This window comes from Prunus avium, chromosome 1 (genome assembly GCF_965620075.1).
Source record: "Prunus avium chromosome 1, drPruAviu1.hap1.1, whole genome shotgun sequence".
NCBI classification, from domain to species: Eukaryota; Viridiplantae; Streptophyta; class Magnoliopsida; order Rosales; family Rosaceae; genus Prunus; species Prunus avium.
In genome coordinates this window covers 57,977,059-58,004,402 of record NC_142284.1, presented here as the reverse complement: position 1 = coordinate 58,004,402, position 27,344 = coordinate 57,977,059, and the positions used below count along the sequence as shown (strand labels likewise).

Here is a 27,344-nt window from a genome sequence, read left to right as displayed (position 1 = left end):
ACTTGAAAAAAAAATACATATCGATCTGTACTTCCGAAAAGCTTATGCTTTGCTTCATTTGTAACTAAAAGAAGGAACAGAAATTATCACACACTGTTCATGATTGATTAAAAATGGGGTTAGTTGGTGTGCTTTTAGCTTTTTGCACATAACGAGTCTTGCACGACTGAGTTGGAAATGAATCACACGCCAGAGAGAAGTAAAAGAAAAGAAGGCTTACTTTTAAAGTTGAAGAATAACCAAGTGGTAGCAGATAAGGAATTCTTTATATATACAAGCCACAAAAATTCAACATTGCTGCCTTAAAAGCCACATTTAGATTTTCTTCCGCTAATATAGCTAGCGAGGCCTCACTATGTCATCTCAAAGGGTGCAATTGGATATTCAGGACCGTCATGTAAGTCTTATATATGCTCTAGGTTTTTTTTTTTATGGTCTCGCTGGATCCTGGATGCATGTAATTGTTATTACGTATGACACCTATGCTTTGAAGTTTTGAAACCCTAATATGTAGTTCAAGATTCATACAAGTAATTGCCCATAGTTTCTATTTGTAAAAAGACCACGCAATCGAAGGAAGTGTTTTTGGTTGTAATAAAGTGCTTTCATGAATTCTACCAGAATCACACTCAAACATGCTCTTATTGTTAAAAGCGAAGTGAACGAATTCTCTTCGGTCGGTCAAGGCTTATCAAGATGGAAAACAAAAATTGAGATTGTGAATAACTATCACATGCAAACTATGATAGTTACTATCATGTTAATTTTATTTATAATGACCCTAGCACATCTTCTTTTTTTTTTTTTTTTTTAATACTTATGTTTTAATACAAGCGATAGTCACACCTCATGCAGTGAGTCATAGTTGTTACATGCCTTTTCCAATTATTATTTTTACCCTAATAAGCTTTTTTCGGCAGTATTGTTGTAATTATTGTTTTATATATGTCCAAATAAACAAGAAGAATAAAGAAAAAGTGTTAATGGTTAAAAATGTTATTGGTTCATAAGTGTGTTAAACCTTTTTTGCCATGTAACATAGGTAGTTATGGATAATGGCATACTCCAAGTTACCTTGTCAAAACCAGATGGAATTGTTACCAGAATACAATATAATGGCATCGACAATTTGCTTGAAGTTCTTAGTGACGAAGTTGACAGAGGGTAGGGTACTTGCAATCCTTCTTTCTTTCGTGTTTTTTGTCAATGCTGAAGGAGAGAATAAAGAAGAGTTCACTATTCTGATAGTTTGAATTTTTAAAGGTATTGGGACCTTGTATGGAGTGAAGCTGGAAGTGTGGGCACAACGGGAACGTTTGATGTGTACGTCAAACTACTCTACTTTTAATCATTCTCTTTTACCATATTCTAGAAATGAATGTATGTTACTTTCTTAATTTCCACCATTCAATCATTTGAGTAGAGTGATTGACATTGGTTGGACAGGATGGGGTGGCTAAAATGCACTATAAGTGGCGCTATTAGCTAATCCTAATAGCGACAATTATTATTGGTGCTCATTGTGCTATATATTTCACTTAGGCTAAAAGTCACTTTTGGTCTATATAGTTTGGCACTTCAACCACTTTTGACCCTGTAGTTTCAATTCCGTCAATTTTGACCATGTAGTTTCATATTTGTAGCAATTCAAGGACAAGTTAATATTCCTGTCAATTTCTTTGACGATGCAATGGGCAATTTTGTCAATCCAAAATCCTTGAGCATAAAAGCTTGTTTGAAACTCCCATAATTTTATATTAGGGCTTGAAATTGGTCATTTGGTTTAGGGTTCTTCAAAAATTGGGATTAGTGGTTGAATTTCGAGCCCTAATATGAAGTGGGGAGAATTTCAAACAAACTTTTACGCTCAAGGGTTTTGGGTTGACAAAATTGCCCCTTGCATCGTTAACGAAATTGACACAAATACTAATATGTCCTTGAATTGCTACAAATACGAAACTACAATGGCAAAATTGACGAAATTGAAACTACATGATTAAAAATGGATGAAATGCCAAACTACAGTGACCAAAGGTGACTTTTGGCCTTTCACTTAATATTCTTTATCGCGATATGTCGGATTCTAAGTTGTCTTTTCATCAAAATTTTGAATTATTTACTATAACAATGTTATGGTGTTTTCTTAATTAGTATATTTTGTTTGTATTATCCAATCAAGAAGTACTAAAATGCAGGATTAAGGGTACAAAATTCGAGGTTATAGTGGAAAGCGATGAACAAGTAGAGGTCTCGTTCACAAGAAAGTGGAATCCCTCCCAAAAGGGCAAGCTTGTCCCTTTAAACATAGACAAAAGGTTTGAAGGCCATATATTTTCTTTTTAACAAGAAGAAAAATAAGCAAGAGTCAAACTTTTTGTGAAATGAGAATAAAGGAAGCTGTAATTGGCCGACACTCCAAAATAGTCGTCATATACTTTTCTCAGTACAATTTCTCTTTCGCAAAATAACGAGGAGTGCAAAAGGACTATTTAGAAATGCTAATAACACATCCCAAGTATTTTACGATTATTGTTAACATTGTTTTGTTGCGATCGACACTAACAAGACTGAGAACATGATTTTTTTTCAGGTTTATTATGCTTCGTAATTCGTCAGGCTTCTACTCCTACGCCATCTATGATCACTTAAAAGAATGGCCTCCTTTCAACCTTCCCCAGACCAGAATTGTGTTCAAGCTCAGAAAAGAAAAGTAACCAAACCTTTCTTCTTCTTCTTCATTGTTTTCCATCTTTGTGTCAACTTAATTAGGGATTAATTATATATTTTATTTTTTGTGGGTTGATCATTATTAGGTTTCAATACATGGCCATAGCAGATAACAGGCAAAGATACATGCCCCTTCCTGATGACCGATCGCAGGAGAGAAGTAAAGTCTTAGACGTACCTGAGGCAGTCCTTCTTGTCAATCCGATAGAGCCAGAATTCAAGGGAGAGGTAATTAATGCACCTTTTCAAGACAGCACAAATATATTCTCATACACTCTCTGTAAAAGTGAAAATACTCATTACAATTGGATGAAAAGGTTTAAAACGAGGGATATAAGAAAAGTAGAGCTATGTCTGTGGGTATAACTCAATTGGTTGAGTTTTTCCACCTCCATTCATGTGAGCAGAGGTTCGAAAACCCCCAGGCACCCAATGAATATTTGTGTAAACTCCCATCTGCTCCCCCAGTTGCTTCTACTAAAAAATAGAATCAAGAAAAACCTCTTTCTTTTTTTTCTTTTTTTTGCCAAAAGAAAAAACTGATATTTCAAATCCCTCATTTTCTTCAATAACAAAATATTTATGTGGATTTTATGAATTCTATAAGAAATTAATATTTCTAAAGTCCAATTAATAAATTTTATGTCCATTACCATATTTATATCTTGTAATCCAAATGATACTTTTTTTTATTATGGTTTTTTGAAATAATTGGCATGCTTCATGCAACTTAAAATTTTGATAATTTTGTGTATATTTGGAAATTAAAACATGTATTCTTTTGGTATAATAAGGATCACAAATATATTTTCAAACTTATAAAATTGAAATATTTATCATTTTAATTTCGTTTATCACCATTAAAATGATAACTTTTCACAAATTCATAAAAGCTTAGAATTACAATTAGAATAACAAAATTTTATGTCTCCTGAACACAATTGTAGGTGGATGACAAATACGAGTACTCAAGCGAGAACCAAAACCTGCGGGTCCACGGTTGGATTTGTATGAACCCGCCTGTGGGGTTCTGGCAAATAACTCCCAGTGATGAGTTCCGATCTGGTGGACCCCTCAAACAGAATCTCACCTCCCATGTTGGCCCCTATTGTCTTGCTGTGAGTAAAATTAACTTCCTTTTACCATAATAATCATATTCAAAACCAAAAATCCTAGGGCATCAACTCATAACTTTTCAGAAGTTCGAAATGATGTGGCAATAATTGATTTGTTTATATATATTTTTTAGCAGCTTAATTTTATATATTTATAATATTTAAGCAATTGTATGTGACTCATTAGTTGGTATTAAAATGTTATGAGCTGATACTCGTAATTCTACTTTAATTTTTTGTTCAGTTCAAGTTCATAAAATTTGGTATTATAATAGGTAGTGATTTTCACGCTCTCGAGTCTCATTTTCTCATTATGCACTCGTTCCCTTGGTTTTACTCCTTGATTCGCTTTTTATTTATTCAATCATAAGGTTAGAAAAAAAATATATATCTTAGGATCATTTATGTTACACTTCATTTTTTTTTCTTTTACAAATAAACTGTCTTGAATCGTACTAACCTGTGGAAAATGAATTTTCTCCTCATTTTAATTTATCCGTGATACTGATCAAAATGAAAAAATGAAAAAAAATAATTAAAAAATCAGATGTTTCTTAGTGCTCACTATTCGGGAGAGGACTTGGTGCTGAAGCTGAAACCAGATGAGCCATGGAAGAAAGTCTTTGGCCCTGTTTTTATCTATCTTAATTCTGCTACGTCCAATGCAAATGATGATCCATCACCACTCTGGGAGGATGCAAAACACCAGGTTTAATTTTTAAAACAAAACCCCAAGTATTTATATTAAACAAATCATTTCCCATTTTTACGGACAGTGTATTTTACTTTTGGAGTACTCCAGATGATGACAGAAGTGCAAAAATGGCCTTACGATTTCCCTGCTTCCAGTGAGTTTCCACCGTCGGATCAACGGGGTAATGTTAGTGGTAGAATACAGGTTCGAGATAGGTACTTAACCAAATCAACCTTTTCTCCTGTTGTTGAAGAATGTAAAATTGACGTGAAATTGAGGTTTATTATGTGGTGATTCCACATAAGTGAGCGAGTTGAAAAATACAAAATCTCATATCAGAAACATGATAAGAGATATAGCAAATGATTTTACGACTATTAATTTCGAGACATTCTGTAATAAAACTACTACTTGTCACCCAAATTAGTTTGTTAGTATTAGAACGGACTTGATTGACTGCGCTTGAATTACTAAATTATTACTTTGAATTTCCACTACATTATCGTCTAAATACTATACATGTCTAGGTACGTTAGTGAAGATTGCATTCCGGGAAAGGGTGCTTATGTAGGCTTGGCACCACCAGGAGATGCTGGATCCTTTCAAAGAGATTGCAAGGTGATATTATTTTGTCCATTTTATTACCAAGCAAGAAATGCATTAATTCCACACTAACCCAAAAAACGAAACAAAACAAGTCCCCGCTGTACATAAAATAGATCATTTAGGCAAATCTTCTTCATTTTTAGTGTTTGCATTGTGGCAGGGCTACCAGTTCTGGACTAGGGCAGATGAGCATGGCTATTACTCTATAAAGAATATACGTGAGGGCCAATATAATCTTTATGCATGGGTTCCTGGTTTCATTGGAGATTATCGATATGATGCAGCCATTAACATAACCGCAGGTCCATCTATTATTTTTCTTCCTTTTTAATTGTTTCCTCTTCAAGATTATTATCAATATGATTAACACATTAATGCATTTAAATTAAGCAGGTTGTGATAGTGATGTGGGTGAGCTTGTATATGAACCTCCAAGAGATGGACCAACATTGTGGGAAATTGGCATCCCTGATCGTTCTGCAGCTGAATTCTATGTCCCTGATCCTAATCCAAACTATATCAATAAACTTTATGTTAACCATCCTGACAGGTTACCTTTGACATCAGTTATATATCTGAGCTCTCTCTCTCTCTCACCCAATTCTTTGACGAATTTATTTCGGATTGATCAACATGGGTGCTAGAAATAAAGTATGTGTTTACAAATGCTTATATTGCTAGACGGTGAATATTCGCAGTTTGAAAACATAAGCGCCATTTTATGTAGAAAAACAAAATGACAAGAGGGCATTTTTCTCATGTACAAATGTGTAGACATGTTCCACTACATTATAAGATGTGGATCATTTTCTTGCATTTGCAGGTTTAGGCAGTATGGGTTATGGGAAAGATATGCAGAATTATATCCTCATCAAGACTTAATTTACACTATTGGCAGCAGCGACTATGCTAAAGATTGGTTCTTCGCTCAGGTTACCAGGTGCACTTCTTCGTCCTTCCTTGACCTTACTTTTCCAATGTGCCAATTTTTGTGTGAGTTTGATTCTATTTGACAGAGTTTTCATAAATAGGAAGAAAGATGATGACACATATGAAGGCACTACTTGGCAGATCAAGTTTCAACTAGACAATGTCAATCAGAGTGGAACCTTCAAACTTCGAATCTCCCTCGCTACAGCGAATATCGCAGAATTACAGGTCGGGTGGTAAAATGCCTAGTTACCCTTCTTTGTTTCGGCACAATCAAAAGCCTAATCTGATTCTTTGGTTCTTTCTGTTTTTTCGTTGAAGATTCGGATAAATGAACCGAAAGCAGACCCTCCTCTGTTTACAACAGGAGTGATTGGAAAGGACAACACAATTCTAAGGCATGGAATTCATGGCCTCTACTGGCTGTATAGCATAGACATACCAGCCACATTGCTTGTGGAAGGAAACAATACACTGTTTCTAACACAACCAATTAGCAACAGCCCTTTGGCCGCTTTCCATGGACTCATGTATGACTACATTCGTTTAGAAGGTCCACCATCTTCTACTTCCACTAGAGGTGTCAAACCGGCCAATATAGCACCAAACACATCACTGGATTAGTGTTATTCTCTCCGATTTCTTGTAATCCAATACGATCCAATTCTATCGCATAATCCAATCCAATCCCAACCGCCAAAAATTTGTTGAATGATCAAATATGTGAATGTTATGAGTTTAATTCATTGTTGGGATGTGAAGTTGTGAACTAACAATTTGTTTCTAAATTCAGAGAGAATTGATATCTTGGAGAAAATAAAAATAAATAAAAAAACTCCCAAGTGAAAGACCAGAATAGTGAAATCAAACAATATAAATATAAACTAGTTGTGAGAGCATGAATTTAATTAATTACGCAGATTTGCTGTTGCCGAGTTTCTTTTTTGTTTCCTCAGCTGCATCGGCAGCTTCAACTTGCATTTTGCTCGTGCGAAGCTCTGCTTCCGTTGCTTCTTGCTCGTTTCTTGCCGTCAACTTCTTAGCCTGACCAACGAAGAAGGCCTTAAGATTGCGAAAACCCTCTTGCAAAGAAACATAGAAAAACAGGCAATCTTTCTTCATGCGAGAGATCATGCCTGTGTTTGATGAGGTTGACGATGACGATGACGATGCATTCATCCCTTCCATTTCCTTTGCTTTCAGCAATAATGTATGAGAAATTGGCAGGATATATAAATATCTTATGCAGTTCCGGGTTGAACACGTTTTGTAAGCTGTGCAGAGTCACAGGGTATGTGGCAGCTAAACGGCACATCCACGTTTAGAAAAGTGGTGCTTGCTTGTGAAATGAAAAATGATGGGCTGGGTTGAGTTTGCATGGGTGTTCGGCTTTTCTATTTGTTGTGGGCTTGAGGCTAAGAGCATCTCTAATTTACATGTTTTTTGTTCTAATGAGGGATGAAAACTTGGAGATGTAAATTTATATTTTCATGTATTAATTTGTTTTCGTTCTAATTTATTTTGTGTTCGCTTTCGTTTTTTTCCCCAAACAAATTCTAAAAAATTTAAAGTTTAGTATGACATATGAAACAAAGGGATAAATTCATTATGTGCTATTTCGGAATTCTAAGTTCGCACGACGACTTTTTGCTTTACTCTTCACTCATATTTGCTTTAAGTTCTTGAGGGGCGTGCAACATATGTTCAATTTAGTGTCAATGATACTAAATACATCCAGAGATACTATCTTGTTGATGAGATATACCCAAGATGGGTAAATATCATCCAACTTTTATTTAATGTATGACATTATTTTAGTAATATTTGAGATTGTTTTGAGTACTCTTTTCCTTGATAAATATGTTGATAGTGGGTGTGATTGCCCAAAAATAAATACAAATATTTTACTCCAAAAAAAATTTGGAAGAATTCAATTCAATGTGCAAATAGAAGTTCCCTCTTATTATTATTATTATTATTATGTTAATTTTAAGAACAAAAGAAACCGAGAGAAGGGTATATCAGTAATTTGGCCCAGTCCCCATTCCGTCGCGACTATATATACCCCTGAGCTACAAAAGCTAGGTATAAAAAGCCCCAAATTTCTGCGCCCGCAAGGCTCGCGAAGAACCAACGTTCACAGAGAGCGAACCTTTCACAACACAAACCCGAAAATCTCCTACAGCGTCGCCACCAATCCGTAACTTCAATTCTCTCTCGATTTCAACTCCTCAGTTGATTTCTTCTTATCATATCTTACACCGATTCAATCTGGAACGCTGAAATTTAGTTTCTTTGTGTGAATGTTGTGACAGATCGAAGAACATGGCGACGTTTGAGCTCTACAGGAGGTCGACGATCGGAATGTGTTTGACTGAGACTTTGGATGAGATGGTTCAGAACGGTACTCTCAGTCCCGAGCTCGCCATTCAGGTTCTCGTTCAGTTCGACAAGGTACTGTCTTTGCTTTCGTTTTCTTATTTTCCGTTTAGTTTTTATGCATTTGTTCATTTAACTATTATTATTATAATGATTTACCTTTCTGATGGGTTTGTGGGTTGCCATAGTCAATGACTGAAGCATTGGAAACCCAAGTGAAGAGCAAGGTCAGCATCAAGGTAACTTTCTTTCTTTCACTTTTGCATTTCTGGTTTTTCATGAAGTCAGGTCTTGGGATTTGTGTAGATTGATGGGTTTATTGTGCTGCTCTAGATCTTTCAGACTGTAAATGTGGGTGCTTATGGAAGCCGAGTGAATAATGATTATGTATTTGAGTGAATTTGTCTTAGAGCAGTTAGTTTGATGTGGTAGTGAATTGATTTTTCCGTGTATTATGTATTGTCATCTGTTTCCTTGTTCATATTTACAAAGTGCTTCTTTGGCTGGTTTATTAGTATTGTGTAGGTTGTAACTAGATTTTTCATTGCCCTACATGTGCCCGTATTTGAATCGGAGTACACAATAGTCATTCAAGGCATGGCCTTTTCTCTTTAGATGTACACAATAGTCATTGAGGGCATGGCCTTTTCTCTTTTCTTTTTGGTTTTTGAGCTTTTTGGTTTCTTCGACAAGGTAAGGGTATCGTGTACTAATTAATTGAGTGAATTTTTGGTATGTTTATGGGCATGTGTAATGAATCAAGTGGGCAGATTTTTAGCATGCTTATGGGCATTGATTGTTGAGCACTTTCAGGATATCCCTTATTGTTTAACCCATCTTGATTGGCTGGGAGTTGCGGATTAGTTGTAATGGTTCTCAGATAATATTCTGTATTCTATGTCGGACATTGATGAACAAGAGGACTTCTTGTTGGTATTTTCGTGTAATTTTTTCTCATCCTTCATGTTTCATAAACAAATTTAGTTTCGAAGCCGAAATTTAATATATGACTTGCTCCTTCAAATCTTAAAGGGACATGGCCAATCCCCAATCGTAAGATTTTTCAAAACTGGAGTTGAGTAAAACTATTTAGAAGTTCCTTTACTCAATGGAATTTTAATATTCTTGCAATCCATAAATAAATTCGTAACTAAAATCATCAACCAAGCTCTCTGTTTCCTTGATGCAAGGCCTAAACCTTATGCTGTAACTTCATATTTGAATTTTGAACTTCACGATGTCTTTCAGAATTCTTTAAGATAACAGAAACCTGCCAAGCAATAAATTTAGGGACATTCTTGATTATTTGGGACCTGTTCTTTTGGAGGTCCTTAAACTGCATCTCGAGTCTCTATTTAAGTCAAGGGGTGCTTTTTTCTTTGTTTGTACTTACAACCTTACAAGTCCACCGTAATCTTTTTTCTCCATATAATAAATATGTGACTAAATGAATAACTATGTAAGTGAAAAAATATAAACAAAATAACACCTCTTTCCTTTGTTTGTATTTTTCTTCCATTGTTTCTTTTATTTGAATTACTTCCATTAGCTTCAAAAAACGTCTTTTTATCTTATGTTATGACAAACTGACTGTGCTTGTTGGCATACACCTTAACATGAAATGCAATAAGTAAATGTGGGCCCAGGGCGAATGCTTACGTGTGCCTAGATAGATTTATGTAACATAAATGAGGTCTTGGTGCTCTAGGCATATAGTATAGTCAAAGTTGTATGCATGCATACTTTTAAATCTAGCATTGAATGATGATTCCATTTACATAATGTGCTACCAAACTTTCATTTCTTACTGTCAGATAATTAATATTCTAATAGATCTAGTTTATCTAATAAATGTACGACACGAAGGTGTGTCCCTGTGTCAATTAGGTTCCTTTTTTGGAAGTGTTGGGTCATCAGTAACTGGTCCCGCTTCTGGCTATGAAACCTTGAAGTTAGTAGTATGAAAGGGCTAATCTGTGTTCTAGAAAACGAGGTTCATATTTTCCTTCAAGTAATTGTGCCAATGGTTATTGATCCGATTATTAGCCTACGAAAGCTTTACATTGACAGTATAAAATCAATTTCTGAACGGAAGTTTGTTAGCGTGAAAGCTATTGAGTTCCTACCCTTAGGGAGCCTGCCAGCATATATAGGGCTTGGCCCTTAAAGAGATGATAGCAAGAATCGTGCAATCTTCTTGCCTGCCAACGCGTCATATTTATTTAAAGATATTAACTTGTCAGCTATCTTCTGTTGAAAATTCTGTCAAATTATGTCTTGGTAGTTTTCCAGTAGTAGAATCTGATCTGGTTGTAAGTCCTTTATCTAGTCTTTTCTTTATTTAGATCTGACTCTATATGAGGATGTGGCATGACATATGCACAAATATCAGGTTAACAGATTTGATATGCCAAAGTCATTAGTGGATAGAAAATTTTGAAGGGGCTTACTTTGAGGAAGTATGATGTATGCACAAAAAGATTTAAGCAGGTGTTCTAGGTTTATCCCTTTTTTCTGTCAGTGTTGTTACTGTTTAGTATCTCATGCAACAAAATTTTCTAATTAAAGAAAAAAATGTACCCCGACCAAAAATTGCAGTCTGCTGTCAACTAGTTCTCATCTGCACAACATAATTCCTTCCTGATGTAATTGCGATGATGAATCTCTACTCAGATGCTTTGTTGCCTGTGGACTTCTGTTCTTGTAGTATCTCATATTTCTATCACGATGCACAAATAAATATCAGTTGTAGACAGAGTTAAGACGGATGTGAAATCGGAACTTTTTCTGACAAAATTTCATTGTCTCCTGTTACAGGGACATCTGCACACCTACAGATTCTGCGACAATGTTTGGACCTTCATCTTACAGGATGCTGTGTTCAAGAACGAGGATAGCTCGGAAAATGTTGGCCGTGTTAAAATAGTGGCATGTGACTCAAAGCTGCTCACACAATGAGATGTCAGACTAGTGGTGGTAAAGTTAAATAAGAACTTTGTAACCTGTTGCCATGGAGGGTGAGGAGAAGGTGGCAGTTAATCTGGTTACTTGCAGGAACTGGAAAACTCTAGGAGATTGAACATAAAATTGTAAAGCCCTCTATCTTGACACTTGTAGTTATTTGTTGTTACATTGAGGATGGTGTGTGCTTGTTCATAGATCTTCGTTCAATGTTCTATTGTTGTTTTGAGAAGATGAAACAAGTTAGAGATGAACACGTTCGATGCTTGTATTATGGACTGTCTATTCACAAGTACTGAAATTATGCTTAATTCATCAAGCATTTCGGATGCCCGAATGTGTAGCATCTGTTCCTTGTATTATCTTCAGAGGTCTAAGTTACCTTTTGTTTAATTGATTAGAAAAATCAGTGTTGTGAGCAATTGTGCAAAGTTCTGGTGTGTCTCTATTTATTATTTACACCAAACAATTTTACTCTTTTCCAAATCTGCACAATTTTTTTTCTCTTTTCTCTTTCAGTCGTAGATGTCATTATGAAACGACGTGTTAAGAAAACCTCACTTCTACTTAATTTCTCTTTTACCCTACAATTGACCTTAATTGGTGGAAGTGTTGTTAGTTGAAATTTACTTTTGGAAATTGTGTAGCATGTCCCAAATACACATGACAAATGATGTCCAAACTATTTTACCAAAAAAAACATAGATAAATTGTAATTATATTATAGGCTAAATGAGGAAAGATAACGTGTCGTTATCGCGTTTTATTCATGAACACTTGCCTAATTCATAAACTAACGCATTATTGTAGTATCAACCGGTTATCAGCCCAACTCGATAAAATCTAATCCGAACATTTAAATTTTTTCGTGCGTGATCATGGTATGTAATTGTGTTTTCCCTTATTTTGCCAGATATACCCTTTACATGCAGAACACTACTCACTAGTCACGCTACTTATGTCGGAAGAAACGGCACCGTTTAGAGGCCCACGCCAAAGCGCGCCAAGTTGAACGTCGCTCAGCTCAAACTCTGCAAAACAATTTGAATCGTCAAAAGATGGTGCTTCAGAATCAAATTAACGGCTTTTTTTCTCAGTGGGGAGCTCAGAATCAGCGATCGTTTTCAATGCCGCTCTGTCTTAAAATCTGCCGCTCAAAGCTACTTCAACTTCAGCATCCAATTCTCTGCCCCCCTTTTATTATCCTCCACAAACCCAATTCGAAAAACCCACAAAAACAAACCAAACTCTCCTCAATTTCTCGGGTTTTCGAGGGCTCGTTGATTGAACCTCAGCCGCCATGGCAGCCTCCAGTTCATCGCAGTCCCCTGTTCCTCGGCTCCATCATTTTGAGCTCGTTGAACGCATGAAGCTTCAGGTAATTAGTCAAAACTATCAAAAGGAAAGTGTTTTCTTTTATTGTCTCTGATGTCATGGTCTTGTTGTGTAGATTAATGTCTCTGGGTCTTCTAAAGGACGCAATGTTAGGCTTGAATTTCAGCTCAGCAACTGTGCCAACAGTTGGATTCTTCACTGGGGCTGTCTTTTCCGTGGAAATATGTAAATCCCCAATGAATCCCCAATTATTTATTTATTTATTTAATTTCTTCCTGTTGTGATCTCATATGAAATTTTGATGACCATCTACAGGAACTGGTTCATTCCCAATGATCGTTCTCCGGGTTCACAAGCTTACAAGCAAGGCTCATTGCAGACGCCATTCACCAAGGTCCTTCAAAACCAATTTCTCTATATAAAATAAACAGAAAGTTTTACACCACGTCTTATAGAGGGGTTTTTTTTGGCAATGATACTGTTGAAACTTGAATTTAATGCTCTAATCATGCTCTCCATGCATGTCAAATTTCAATTCAGTTCAGCATCTCTATTCATTTTATCTATACCTGTCCTATTAGATTTTATATTTTTGTTGTACATTTTATGCATTGAACCTTATTAGTTGGATGGTTATCTACATATGGTGGATTGGCTTGAATTTGGTAAACATTGCTATGTGCACGAATAAAGAATTTTATCCAATGGCAAGATCAACGAAAAGTAATCCTATAAAGTAATAAAGTGATGTTAAGAATTGCCACTTTTGAACTTTTGTTGGTGGATTTTATCCTATATGTTCATGCTAAATTGCAGAAAGGAGAATTGTATTTGTTAACCATTGAGTTACGGGACCCCAACCTACATGCTATTGAATTTGTTCTTAAAGATGGTAGTCGTGAGAGATGGTTGGTTTCTATCTCCCTTTTCATTTTGATTTTTGCTTCATCCAGCCATACTCATGCTTGCACAGTAATCAAATGTTGACATGTGTTCTCTAGGTTGAAACTGAATCATGGGAACTTCCGGATAGAAATTCCTGAGACTGATCCAACTACTTTAATGTCCCCTATACCAAAAGAGCTGATTGAACGGAATGCATGTTTAGCTTGGGAAAGCAAGGGCAGGCCTGTGAGCTCGCCACAACAAGAAAAGGTAGTTCCACTTGTATATTATACAAGCTTTTTTCTGTTAAATCAGAAATGTTCTTGCCTTGCTGAACGTTAACTAAAGTTTTTGCATTTTTATATACTATTACAATGCATCTGTATATGGATTTTCCATGAATTGACAGGCTCCAACATGTGTTTTAGTATGGAAATTGCTGAAGTTGTACCATGGTTAGGGATCATTTTCCCCCTCTTTTCAGTCATATTTTATTTTCTACTTTGCATTTCTCATGTAGCGAGATTATGAAGATGCTTTAAGAGATCTGCAAAGTCAGATGTCGAAAGGAATATCCTTGAATGAGTTGCAGTGTAGTTTTTCAAACTCCAGTTCCAAAAGAATGGTTGATAATAGAGAGCAACTGAGGAGTGGAATGTCATACTCTTACAAAAGGAAGCATAATGTTGAGCAGTGGTTGCAAAAGCATTCCACAGGATCTGCCAAAAACGCTAGTATGCCAAATTCAGCTCTGATGGATCTTGTAGACAAATCTATGGGAGGAGACGATGTGGTTTCATGGATAAGTTATCATGTTGGAAACTATGAGATAGTGGTTAGTTTTCTTCTATTTCACTATTTTACATCAAAGAGAATAAATTCTGTAATGGAAGCTCCGTAACTGTTTGCCATGTTCAACATTAAAGTAGAATTGTCAATGAATTGCATCAGGTAGCATGGTTACAATTGAATTAGCTCTGTTTGGTTTGTTAGAAATTTGGATATCATGGACCCTTATGAAAGTCAAGTTATTTGATTTATTGATTGTTTGATTAACAAGGATGTTTTTCGATCAAATATCACTATGGTTCTGGTCCTTGCATGTTTGCAACCATCTTATATTTTGGGAGTTCTGAGTAGGACCCACATGGAGCCTGTGTAGCCCAGTTACATGGAGGATTGGAGTTGCTGAAGTCCCAACAATCAGTTATAAGGATACTTTCCAGAGGTGAAAAGGAAAAAAAGTAAAACTTCTTTTTGACTTTTCATTCTATCTTTGATTGTTTATAGGTCCTTTCAAAAATGGTTAGGGGTGAGTATCACATCTTCGTTGCTACGAATATGAGAGGTGCTATAGTGCTTCACTGGGGTGTTTCAAAATTGTCCCCTGGGGAATGGTTGGTGAGTATTTGTTTTCTGACTTTGGAGAATGAAATTTAATGGACAAGTAAACTGTTCATATGTTTCTGGGTATGAGTGGTACTTCACCTTAAAGCCAGCTTTTGTCATTCTTGCAGGCTCCACCACCAGAGATATTGCCTAAGAAATCAAATTTGGTTCCTGGAGCATGTCAAACTTATTTTACTGATATATCAACTGGAATGGGGTCCTTTCAGGTATGCAAATCAACGAATGCTGAATTTGTGATTTTGATTTTAACTGTCTTTTCGTTTTCAAGTAAACATTGCCTTAACGACTCTACCTTCAACCAAAAACAAAAAGGTTGTAGATATTAATCTGCAGCAAAGCAATTTGCTTGGTATCCAATTTGTGATATGGTCTGGTGGGTCTTCTTGGATAAAAAATAACGGCACAAACTTCTTTGTTGGCGTGACACCAATGATTTCTAGTGGAAAGGTACTGTGTTTCATATTGGGAATTATTACTCCTTTTTCCAACTCTTGCCAATTAACCGTACTAATAGCAGTTGTATCTCATGGTGGCATTGGTTTCTTGCGTGCATGAATATATGCACAAGCTGATCATGCAAGTTTGTTATATTTTATATCATTTAGACATGAGCTGCCAATCACTGGGATATCATTTGTGGATTATGCCTTATTGATGATCCTCCTAGTTTCAAAGATTCTCATGTATATGCCATGCCTCCTCAGAGTCGAGACAATTAATAGAGCCAAAGACATTATGATATTCGATATTTCCTCCATCCCTGTTTCAAAGATTCTTAGCTTTTCCTCTTCAAAATGAATTTACTTTTTCTATATCTGTTCTTTTCAGATTTTTTTTTTCCAAAAAAATAAAATATTGCTGTCATATGACAATTTATCTTCCAACTATGGGCAAGACATAGCCTAGTTGGTACACTTCTCCTTTAAAGAATAGGTTCGAAGGTCAAATCCTCCTCCCCCAACTTTGGTTAGTTTTAATTAATTATTTTTTCTTCCAAGTAATGGTTGCAGAAATCTAATTTTTACTATGTCATTCACAATGCACTAAGCAGACTTTAGATTTATGATGTGTTCATGGTGAAGACTGCTACATACCTTGTATGCAGGCCAGCGGAGATGGTGACGGAATTTTCAAATGGTTACTTGATGAAATATCTCAAAGAGAAAAGGAGGCTGAGAGGTCGTTGATGCACAGGTGATGCCAATATATGGTATCTGTATAGATCAATTTAAGTTATAACTAATATGCATGGAAAAGCTGGGCATTTTCATTGGGCCACTTATGAGTTTCTTTGTATGGTTATGGGCATAAGAATAGTGTCTTATGATGATAATGTAAAGTCGTTCTTATATGAAGCTAGGAAAATTGCCTTCACCTTCGTTCAATTCATCTTTTGAACATTATACTGATTTTACACAGATTCAACATTGCAACGGAACTCACAGAACGGTGCAAAAATGAAGGGGAGTTTGGGCTTGTTGGTATATTGGTATGGTTGAGGTTCATGTCATGCAGGCATCTCACATGGAACAAGAACTACAATGTGAAACCTCGGTAATTTGCCTTATACTGTACCTTCAATTAATAACTTTCTTGACGAAAAAGAGCTCCACATGGTCTGGTGATCGTCCCATGTCACATCTTTTTTTCTTTTTTTTTTGAATTGTCTGGGAAGAAGTAATAAAGGATTTGTGAGACATGCAGTTCGCATTTTTACCTTCTGTATTTGAATACTTATTATGACCTCTCCTTCCATCATTTTTAATGACCCATCTGCTGCAGTTATCGTAGCAGGGACCTCATATTTGCTTCTCTCTTTGGTTTCATTTTTTTTTTTTTTTGTTTTCTTTCTGAATAGCAAAAATAATCCAATGAAATTGGAACTGACAATGAAGGACCAGAAGACATGATTAGGACTTTTAATAGGCAGTTTTTCACTTCTGTTGTTTTAGTTTCCCCACTTGTCCTGCACACATTGCAAACTTTATCAATCTTTTGCTTCTTGTTTGTGTTGTAGATACTTCTTTTTTGTCTATGTGATTACACGAAGCTTTTAAACGACCATGCGAGTATGGCATATATCTTCAACCAGAGACATGCCCTGCCTGAAAAGGTCTTATTTCCCTTATATTTGCAATATACCTGCAGTGAAATTAGCGAAGCTCAGGATAGATTTACCAATCTACTACAAAGAATATATTTAAACCAGCCAAATGATCGGGAAATTGTGAGACTACTAATGACACATGTTGGTCGTGGAGGTCAGGGAGATGTTGGACAGAGAATTCGCGATGAAATACTTGTCATTCAGGTATTTAAAATGTATTGAGCGCATGGAAATGTGTATATATATGTATAAATAGCTCCTGTTGCAGGAGATTTGTTTATAATGTGCACATGTTCTACCATCAGAGAAATAATGATTGCAAGGGTGGCATGATGGAGGAATGGCACCAAAAGTTGCACAATAATAGTAGCCCAGATGATGTGATAATTTGCGAGGTATTTTAATTTGTGGATTTGTTTTTCAGTAATTGCACCATCTGACCCAGACCTAATTGGGCACCAACATGGTTTTAGGTTATTGGTTCAGCTGGCGTGCCACGTGTAGTGTGTAATGTAATTGCAAAATGTTCAAATGTTCCTCGGATGCACATGTTTATATATTCCTCCCTTTTTGTAACAGGCACTCTTAAATTACATAAAGTCTGGTTTTAGAGTTGATGTTTATTGGAAAACATTAAATACAAATGGTCTCACAAAACAGAAGCTTGCAAGTTATGACCGACCAATTGTGTCAGAGCCTCATTTCAGGGCTGATACTAAGGAGGGAATCATCCATGATCTCACAGCATACTTGAAGACATTAAAGGTAAGAATGCAATCTAAACAGGAGCAATAATATTTTACTGATGCTGTCGACCTGAGCTTCAGTTCACATTTTTCAGTACTAAGTAGTTAACTAATTGGAAGTTTAGCAGACAACATGCATATCATATACCCTCTGGTCGATTGTTGTTACAGATATAGCAACAGTGCAATCATACTGAGTAAAGGAGTTATTTCTTACTAAAACTTGAATGCCTGAAATTTTATATATAAAATTCAACCCGGTGGAAATTTATTTACGAAACAAAATTTCAAATCTATTAGATGTCAAAGTTGTACAATTACATGACTATAACCTTTTTCAGATTTTAATCTTACTTTTCTGATTAATGGATGTTTCGCCACATACACATTTAAGCCTTAGAAAAATATCAGTTGATAGAATGATTTTGCTTATCATTAGTGTCTGGATCTAATATATGCCAATTGAAATATTTTATTATTATTATTATTATTTTGTGGTCTGGTGTAGGTGTCACTGAGTTGACTTAACCACCTGTTGATTTCTTACAGATGTGAATTCAAAAACCTTCTAGGATCAATTCCACCTTATAAGTCAAAGTTTTATTTAAACTTGATGTTAAGGCTTTGGAATAAGGTTGACCCATGAAGTGACATGTTGCAGTACAATTTTGGCATGTGGGACCTTCCAACCTTAATCTCAAAATGAAAGAGAGTAGAATAGATAGATGAAATGAAATGGATAGGTCTGATAATCTGATTACAATCTATTAGATTATTCACTTTAGTAGCATTTGATTATGTCGGAATGCAACGGAGAGGTCTTCGTAGTTTTGGCATTCTTCAAATCAACCATACTTCAAGTTTTCATTTTCTAAGTTTCACTTGCCCTTATATTTTGTTACCCTATCCCATGACTTATATGAGACTTCTCATGTCTTTTTCAACTTCTTATTCCTTATGTCACCGTGCCCACAGGCTGTTCATTCAGGTGCTGACCTCGAATCAGCTATTGAAGTTTTGGTTCCCTCAAATAAGGTAATGTTCATGAATGCTATTTGAAGATCACTGACTAGAAAACTTCCGGTTTCTCCACTGTTGAATGTGTGTTCTTTTGGCTAATAACTGATTCACCTTTTCACTTTTGATCATCAGGCTCATGATTTCACAAGCACTGGAATTAATTATGTTTGTGATTTGTCACCTAAGTTGCAGGTAACTTCTTATTTTTGTAAAGTCCTGCATTGAAATTTTTAGTGCAACACTATTGGCTTTTCCCATGTGAGTGATGAAGATCTCTCTTATTGTGCTGTCAAATAATAGGAGTGCCTGAAATTTGTCAAAGTACATCTTGGTGATGAAGATATTGTTCGACTGATGGAGGTCATGCTATATTATAAATTTTCAAATTTTGATGCCTCCATATAGGAATATTGCTATAACTTCACTTTACTTATAGTCCCATTGCTTTTCTTAGAAAAACATGCCTTAATATTTTGGTCATTTTTTTCCCAGTATTTACGTTGAGTGATACAAAGTTGTACCTTGCAGTTGGCAGGTTATCAGCCCAGTTGATGTGTGTGGTGTTGTACTTTGCGTTAATGAGCTCCGTAGTATTCAGAACAAAGTCCATAAAAAGCCAACCATTTTAATTGCAACTAGAGCAACGGGAGAAGAGCTCATTATGGCTAGCAGTTCCTCTTCCTCCCCGCCACCTGTGCTCGAGGATTTGCCCGAAGCACTACGGCGTCAACAATGCTCGACTATATATATTGTTGCAGTGTTAATGCAGTTGGCATCATTCATCCTCAACCATATTCATATCAGTTTGAGCCTAAAGTTTTTTTCGCCTCTCTTCCTTATCTAAACTCATTATGGCTAGCAGTTCCTCTTCCTCCCCGCCGCCTGTGCTCTCTCACCCCAATATCTCCACTCTGGTTTCTCATTCTAAGATTCCTGTAATAGACCTCTCAAAATCATACTCTAAACAGCTCATTGTCAGGGCTTGTGAGGAGTTTGGGTTCTTCAAGATCATCAACAATGGTGTTCTAAGAAAAAGCTTTAGGCTCAAACTGATATGAATATGGTCGAGGATGAATGATGCCAACTGTATTAACACTGCAACAATATATATAGTCGAGCATTTTTGACGCCGTAGTGCTTCAGGCAAATTCTCGTGCATGAGGTCAGCAATAATTTTTTTTTAAAAGTCAAGCATTTTTTACGCCGTAGTGCTTCAAACCCCTCCCAAACCACATGCAACAAAGCCAAGCGAACATTATCATTTTGCGACATGCACGTTTTGATCTACTAAATTTTCAAATTTTGATGCCTCCATATACGAATATCATTGTGAAGTTCGAAATTATATTTTCAGAAGTTACTGGAATCTCGTATTGAGCTTCGTCCTATTCTGATTGCCAACCACAGAAGACTAAAAGATATACTCTTCCTTGATCTTGCTTTGGATTCAGCTGTCAGAACAACTATGGAAAGGGGACTCAAAAATCTGAATTTTGCATACTTACCAGTAAGTGGTGACTATGCTTTCTAAGTACAGTGTCTACTTATCTCTTAGAAAATTTAATTTAATTTAGATATTATTTATGCAACACAAAAATTTGTGCTTCTGTTCCATGCAACTATAAACAGGAGATTATGTTCTTCATTTCATTGGTGCTCGAAAATGTATGCTTGTCGACAGTTAACAATGAAGACCTCATTTACTGCACCAAGGTATATCTCTCTTTGAGTATGGATTCCAACCTTTTCCTGGTTGACATCATCATTTAGAAAAGGAAAAGATTAAGAAAAAATAAAGAAAAAAATAAAGAAGAAGATCTTGTTGTAGCTTAAGGTTTTGCTTCTCTCATATATTTCAACTTCTGGAGTGGAAATCAATCATTTAGATTTAGATTTTTCTTCATCGTTTCATTTTCAATGTTGAATGGAGTTCCTTTCTCTGACTCTTGGTGTTATGTTGCTGTCATAGGACTGGTACCATATCTGTGAATTATACAAACCCAACGATGGTCAGTGGGCATTACAAACAAAGGCTATTCTTGATCGGTTACAATTAGTACTTGCTGATAGGTCTCAGTGTTACCAGAAGAAAATCCAGCCCAGTGCGAAATATCTCGGGAATCTGCTTGGTGTTCAGAAATCGGCGGTATGTTATTGGGGTTTGACTTTGGCATCCATAGTAGACAACCAGTTAGGCTTTTATTTAAAGTATTTTTCCTGATGTCAGATTGATACTTTCTCTGAGGAGTTAATTAGGGCTGGATCAGCAGCTATTCTGTCTGCTCTCATTAATCGTTTTTACCCCATTCTGAGAAAAGTGGCAAACTTAGGCTGGTAAGATTAAATTGAAGATTACTTCATGCTAAAGTGTAAAAGTCAGTCTATGAATCTGAGTTTATTGCTGTAACTTCACTTTACTTATAGTCCCTTTCCTTTCCTTTGAAAAACATGCCTTAATATTTTGGTCAATTTTTTTCCAGTATTTATGTTGAGTGTTACAAAGTTGTACCTTGCAGTTGGCAGGTTATCAGCCCAGTTGATGTGTGTGGCGTTGTACTTTGCGTTAATGAGCTCCGTAGTATTCAGAACAAAGTCTATAGAAAGCCAACCATTTTAATTGCAACTAGAGTAACGGGAGAAGAGGAGATTCCAGATGGAGTTGTTGCCGTTTTGACACCTGATATACCAGATGTCCTATCACATGTCTCTATAAGAGCAAGAAATGAAAAGGCATATAACTTTTGATTCGTAATCATGAACTCCCAAATAACAAAACTGTAAAGCATACATTTGATAAGATATAAAAAAAAACAAATTCTTACTTTGTAAACCAACACATTATACTTGACTAGAGTATCGTGCTGCAGGTATGCTTTGCGACATGCTTTGATCCTAATATTCTCAGAGATCTGAAGTCGAAGGAAGGTAAATCAATATCAATACTAGTGAAGTCGGCAAATATTATTATCAGGTTGGTAACTGGAGTGGTTGTTTACGTGTTAGGATTTTTGTGCTTCTTTACTTTCCAAATTCACTGTTTTCATTTTATTTGCAGAGACATCAGTAGCTCCAATTTTTCTTTCAAATCCTTTGGTACTCAGTCCAACCATCAAGGATTAACGTTAAGAAAGAAGGCTTTCTGCGGTAAATATGCCATTTCAGTTGAGGAGTTCACTAGTGAGGCGGTATGCCCTTGGAATAACTTCTAGTCCATCTAAATTTCTGTTTGTTCTTTCATGTTTCAGCTATAGTAGACTATTTAATAAACATCTGAAGAGATTATGTTATGTTTTTAATTGATTGTGTCCCAGTGAGAAGCCATTTCAAGTTATATGTAGATGAAAATACTAAAGTGGCATCATAATTGAGTCATGCACTTGCAAATTTATTACCTTTTTTATAACAGTTAACCAACTTTGTTAATTTATTTTCTAAATGTAGTCCAAGGAAGTAGAATGCAAAATGGAGTGTTATACTAATCTCTTTATTCTCCTATTTTTCCCGTTTGGTCAGTTAATCTCTTTATTTTTGCAACTGTTCATACTAATGAAATCTGAGAGTTACATTCCACACTCTTCTTTTCTTGGATATATTTGAAATTTCTAGTAACTTCTGCTGAAGCTTGAATAGGTTTTATACAAGAATTCATGTTATCTGATGATTTTCTATTGCATAGGTTGGCGCAAAATCATGCAATTTAAAATTTTTGAGAGGAAAGGTGCCAACATGGATTAAAATTCCAGTGTCAGTAGCCATACCATTTGGAGCCTTTGAGAAAGTCCTATCAGAAGATTTTAATAAGGTATTGTTCACAAAATTGACTTACTGATCAATTTATTAATAAGGAACGAGTTTTATCATGGCATCATGTGGACGAAGTGCATGTGTTTCTGAAAATATTGATCTTAGTATGTCTCATATGAACACACGCCAGCTTGATGACATTGTTCACAATTTTAATGTATCTACAGCTTTTTCATTTGTCAAATGAAAAGGCAAAATAAAATAAAACAAATGTATCTCATTCTTTTGCAGGATATAGCATATAAGATTTCTTCATTTTACAAATGCGTAAAGGGCGGAGACCTCTCAAAACTACAATCAATACAAGAAAACATTCTACGAATGAATGCTCCTATTTCTTTGGTACTTAAACGATCTTCAAGTTTAGCATTGATAACTTACCTATGTATATTTTACAGTGGCCTGTTATCTTGCTGAACTGCTGCCTTTCAAATTCATGGGATTTACTAACTTTGAAATCTAACTATAGAATGTAAAGCTATACTGCGATTTTTCCAGATATCATTTCTGTGGATAAAACTTGGCATTAATTATTTTCCTCATGGTCCTTCAGTCAGGGTTCAGAGAATATGCCAAATGTTATAAGAGAAATGGAAAAGTGATATGAGTTTCATCTTCCTATATCTTTTACTCATCCAGCTATGAACAAATCGTCACCAATGTGTAGTCCTAAATGCCAAGGACTTGAGAAGTTACTTATTGAACCACTTTAACCTCGTTTCTTGATTAGCCTCTGGATCCTGAGTCAGCAAGTAATTTGATGCTCTCAGTGCCTTGTGAAAACAGCTATGGACCCTGACCCTTGACTAAATTTGCAACCTTGTTGCTTGTTGTTCAGATCCTAAACAGTATCATTTCATCATTCTTGCATGTATATACTAGAGCTGCTCTCTCTTCGGCAAATGGATGTCTGCCATAACCTTTATATTTAAGTGGGTGGATTATACATATAGTTATAATTTTATTTTTTTTATAACTAAAAGATTATATGTTAGTTTGTTACTGAGAATTTAATTTGAATCACACTTCAACTGCATTGTTCACACTTTTTCTTTGTATCTTTTGATAGACCCATGAGCTTAAGAGCAAAATGAGAAGTTCAGGGATACCTTGGCCTGGTGATGATGGTGATGAGAGGTGGAATCATGCTTGGCAAGCAATAAAGAAGGTATCAATGTCAATCATGTACTTTTTTCTGGTCCATCCAGTTTACTAGCTTTGATCTTTTGCAGTTGTAAATCTTAATGCGTTCATCTGGAAATTTCAAGTCTGTCTATCCATTCCTTTGGTTTATTCTATTTGCATAATATAGTGTGGTACTTTCTATTAACATGTGCAGGATCTACTATTTCAAAAACCAAAGAGGGAGTTGTTAGTTTTCTATAATTGCAATCACAATATTCACTAGTATTCTTAGGCTTTTATAATTTATACATATATGATTTTAGAAAACTACTGAGTAGATTAGAACGTATTCTAGAAATGCATTTGTGCAGAACTACCAGATAGTAGTGACATGATAGCCATCTCAAATTGACTTTTGGTGCAATCTATCAAGACATAATATTTTTTCATATTCATAACAGGTTTGGGCTTCAAAGTGGAATGAAAGAGCCTTTATTAGTTGCAGGAAAGCTAACTTAGATCATGAAAATATATGCATGGCTGTATTGGTTCAAGAAATTATCTGCGCTGATTATGCTTTTGTAATTCACACGAAGAATCCCTTATCAGGGGATACCTCAGAGATCTATACAGAGGTATGCCTTGTCTTTGAGTTTAAAATACTGGATTCTCTAAGTCAATAAAATGTTGTCTCATTCTTTCTTCATGCAAATTCAGATAGTTAAGGGCTTGGGTGAGACTTTGGTGGGTGCATATCCTGGACGTGCCATGAGCTTCCTTACCAAAAAATCTAATCTAAGTTCTCCAATTGTAAGGCCAACTATTATTTTATGACATGACAATATTTGCTTCATTTATTTAGTTAAACCTACGAGATCAATCTTAAAACTGGCTTTACTCCAATTTATAGGAGAGAAGTTGTTTACGTGGTAGATTTCATGAACCTTTACATCTCAAAAATGAATCTGACTTTCAGGTTATTGGTTATCCAAGCAAGCCAATAGGATTATACAGTAAGAAGTCTATCATATTCAGATCAGACTCAAACGCTGAGGACCTGGAAGGATATGCTGGTGCTGGGCTTTATGACAGGTTTGTCCTGAAGCTGAATTAGTATTTTTGAATACAAACAATAGTCCAAATTAGAAGGGGGAGGGGGTTTCACACACACACACACATGCGCGCGCGCACTACAAAGGTGCCATGGGGACACTGTTGCGTAGATACAGCTGCACCAAAATGGGTTCAACTGCATCCTCAACTTGTGATACTCGCAAGTGCACGAGCCGTTTGGTAGTATAGCATATGTAAGTGCGAGGTCGATCCCACGAGGATTGGTGATTGAATGATCCAATTCATTTTCCCTACACAAAACAGAAATGAAAAAGAAAGGAAATAAATAAAACAAGGAAGAAAGAAATAACTAACTCAAGCAGATAAGTTCCCAAGTTCAATTAGATTAACGGATTGATTCTAGCTAAAGTATGATTAAGCCATGGTGTTTGGTCATAACCTTGTGTTCCTAATTCCCTAATTTGATCATTTGTTGTCTAACCTAAAATTAAGCATTAGGAACCCATTAAGCATAGAAGAACAATTTAAACAACCAAGCATGTATCTAATCCCTGTTGTCGAATGTCCATACATACTCTTCCTATTCATAGTTCAATTCGAATTAAAGCATGGTGTCTACTCTTAATTCAAACCAAGATAGCTAACATGCAAGCCTAAATGGTGATCAATCATTCAAACTAGCATATTAACTTATAAGCATAATGAATAAGAACAAAAACCATAATTGAAACTTGGAAACTAATCAAACTTGAAACTAAAGAAAAGAATTTACATAATGAAAAGTAAAGTGGAACTAAGAAAAACTTAAGGAGAATTTCAGCACAAATATTTCATTACTACAATTGAAAACTAGAAAATGAAACTAAGAGAATTTGAGGGAGAGAAGGGAAGGGAGCTCTAGAGAAGTGTTTGAGAGCTCCCCCCCTTGGGGTGTGTTTACAAGCTTGGGAAACCTCACTATATATAGGCCTAAGGAAGCTGAAAATCTGAATTAAGTATGGCTAATGCATACAACACTTTGTTTTATAAAATCTGAAATGGTTGATGCACTTCACTAATGCATACAACACTTCCATTATAAAATCTGAAATGGTTGATGCACTTCACTAATAAATCCCACCAGCAGCCCTAGCTCATCTTCATGTCACCATGACCAAGCTTCCAACCAGAAATAATAGCTCATCCTGAGGTCAGCATGACCAGCAACTTCAAGGGCTTACGAATTGGGCTTCCCTTAAGCAAATTAAGACTTTAAGCACTCAAACTTGAAGTTCGGAATGTCTTCTTTCCAGCCATATATCATTTGGGCCAATCCAAGGTCGGAGGAGGAAGTTAAGGCCAAAACAAATTGCTAACTCATTTTGCGCGTTGATAAAATCCATCCTGAGCATGGCTCTGTGTTTGCTAGGTAACAGACTCCATATTTATCCAATGGGGCTGAATTTTGGATATGTTATATTACACACCCATTGGAACAACTTTCATGAAGAATGTGACCTCATCCGAGCTATGTAGGTTGCTGAAACAAAGCTTGAAATATGACCTACGAAACTGGGCTGGCAGGGGACTGTAGCCAAAATTGAGTTTGTCTTTAAGCTCTTCATCCATTCATCCAAATTAGGCCCTAACATGCATGGATTGCATCATTTACTATCCAAAGCCCTCATTATTACCTAAAGCTCAATGAACTGAAAGATAAACACAAAAAGGATTAAAAGCACAAGTTTAACTCAAAAACATAACCAAATCATAAGCTAGAAGGGTACAAAATGATATGTAAATATGCACCAATCAGACACGAACCTGAGACCTTTGGTCTACAAGTCAAGGCCCTTTTCCATTGAGCTAGACCCCGTTGGCAAACAACAAAGAGCAGCATTTTCATACTTCTGCACTAATGTGTCTGAACTTGTTGCAGTGTAATCATGGACAAAGAGGAGAAAATTGTGTTGGATTACTCCAGAGACCGTATGATTATTGATAGAGCCTTCCAAATCTCGCTCTTCTCAAGAATTGCAGAGGTGGGAAAGATAGTAGAAGGACTTTATGGCCGTCCTCAGGACATTGAAGGGGTGGTAAAAGATGGAGTGATCTATGTGGTTCAGTCAAGGCCACAAATCTAGCGCTAGCAAGCACTTGATGTCACAGTTTTATTATATTTATGCTAAAACTAATGCATTTTCGATATAGATGAATGGTACTAATAATATGGAATTGATGTTCATTGGAATTTTTAGTCTTTGTCTGGTGTTGAAACAATATCTTGTCTTTTGTCAAACAAGACAATTCAAAGATTCTACATGTGATTCTCCAAAGTATCTCAATACCAAAGTCATTACTGTTTTAAGAGCTGATTAGTGATTGTGAACAATGATTGGACACAGAGAGAAAACACCATCATAGAATTTAAAAAGATGGAACTTAAA

General features: G+C 35.9%; 4 protein-coding genes across 8 annotated transcripts; 3 read left to right on the top strand and 1 right to left on the bottom strand.

Annotated features, from left to right (window-relative positions):
- Nucleotides 1-297: 297 nt before the first annotated feature.
- Nucleotides 298-6,749, top strand: LOC110772092 (uncharacterized). Of its 3 annotated transcripts, none has more exons than XM_021976483.2 (15): nucleotides 298-397; nucleotides 1,043-1,164; nucleotides 1,264-1,323; nucleotides 2,196-2,315; nucleotides 2,591-2,710; nucleotides 2,814-2,955; nucleotides 3,675-3,845; nucleotides 4,390-4,551; nucleotides 4,645-4,751; nucleotides 5,064-5,154; nucleotides 5,303-5,444; nucleotides 5,536-5,692; nucleotides 5,966-6,082; nucleotides 6,174-6,300; nucleotides 6,394-6,749. In XM_021976483.2, the coding sequence occupies exons 1-15, from the start codon at nucleotides 356-358 to the stop codon at nucleotides 6,694-6,696; spliced, it is 1,983 nt and encodes a 660-aa protein (XP_021832175.2). In that variant the 5' UTR covers nucleotides 298-355; the 3' UTR covers nucleotides 6,697-6,749. The 3 variants fall into 3 exon arrangements, with proteins under 3 accessions (XP_021832175.2, XP_088103333.1, XP_088103332.1); XM_088247206.1 differs by having other exon boundaries at nucleotides 302-397; nucleotides 1,047-1,164; XM_088247207.1 differs by lacking the exon at nucleotides 2,196-2,315.
- Nucleotides 6,750-6,928: 179 nt separating this feature from the next.
- On the bottom strand, nucleotides 6,929-7,295 carry LOC110772096 (uncharacterized). The gene has a single exon (XM_021976490.2). The coding sequence runs from the start codon at nucleotides 7,258-7,260 to the stop codon at nucleotides 6,985-6,987; it is 276 nt and encodes a 91-aa protein (XP_021832182.2). The 5' UTR covers nucleotides 7,261-7,295; the 3' UTR covers nucleotides 6,929-6,984.
- Nucleotides 7,296-8,147: 852 nt separating this feature from the next.
- LOC110772114 (transcription initiation factor IIA gamma chain / TFIIA-gamma (TFIIA-S)) lies at nucleotides 8,148-11,774 on the top strand. The gene is made up of 4 exons (XM_021976513.2): nucleotides 8,148-8,272; nucleotides 8,388-8,526; nucleotides 8,640-8,690; nucleotides 11,269-11,774. The coding sequence occupies exons 2-4, from the start codon at nucleotides 8,398-8,400 to the stop codon at nucleotides 11,407-11,409; spliced, it is 321 nt and encodes a 106-aa protein (XP_021832205.1). The 5' UTR covers nucleotides 8,148-8,272; nucleotides 8,388-8,397; the 3' UTR covers nucleotides 11,410-11,774.
- Nucleotides 11,775-12,369: 595 nt separating this feature from the next.
- On the top strand, nucleotides 12,370-27,275 carry LOC110772115 (phosphoglucan, water dikinase). 3 transcript variants are annotated; one of them, XM_021976514.2, is made up of 31 exons: nucleotides 12,374-12,790; nucleotides 12,863-12,972; nucleotides 13,063-13,141; nucleotides 13,564-13,655; nucleotides 13,749-13,902; nucleotides 14,153-14,467; nucleotides 14,923-15,033; nucleotides 15,150-15,248; nucleotides 15,355-15,489; nucleotides 16,148-16,236; nucleotides 16,462-16,596; nucleotides 17,191-17,353; nucleotides 17,455-17,544; nucleotides 17,729-17,914; nucleotides 18,871-18,930; nucleotides 19,048-19,107; nucleotides 19,216-19,275; nucleotides 20,270-20,422; nucleotides 20,545-20,628; nucleotides 20,885-21,061; nucleotides 21,143-21,249; nucleotides 21,432-21,645; nucleotides 21,783-21,886; nucleotides 21,971-22,100; nucleotides 22,592-22,717; nucleotides 22,951-23,061; nucleotides 23,789-23,887; nucleotides 24,306-24,479; nucleotides 24,562-24,654; nucleotides 24,821-24,936; nucleotides 26,837-27,275. In XM_021976514.2, exons 1-31 carry the CDS (start codon nucleotides 12,713-12,715, stop codon nucleotides 27,039-27,041), a joined length of 3,909 nt encoding a protein of 1,302 aa, XP_021832206.2. In that variant the 5' UTR covers nucleotides 12,374-12,712; the 3' UTR covers nucleotides 27,042-27,275. The 3 variants fall into 3 exon arrangements, with proteins under 3 accessions (XP_021832208.2, XP_021832206.2, XP_088102861.1); XM_021976516.2 differs by lacking the exon at nucleotides 22,951-23,061 and having other exon boundaries at nucleotides 12,370-12,790; XM_088246735.1 differs by lacking the exon at nucleotides 15,355-15,489.
- Nucleotides 27,276-27,344: the final 69 nt, after the last annotated feature.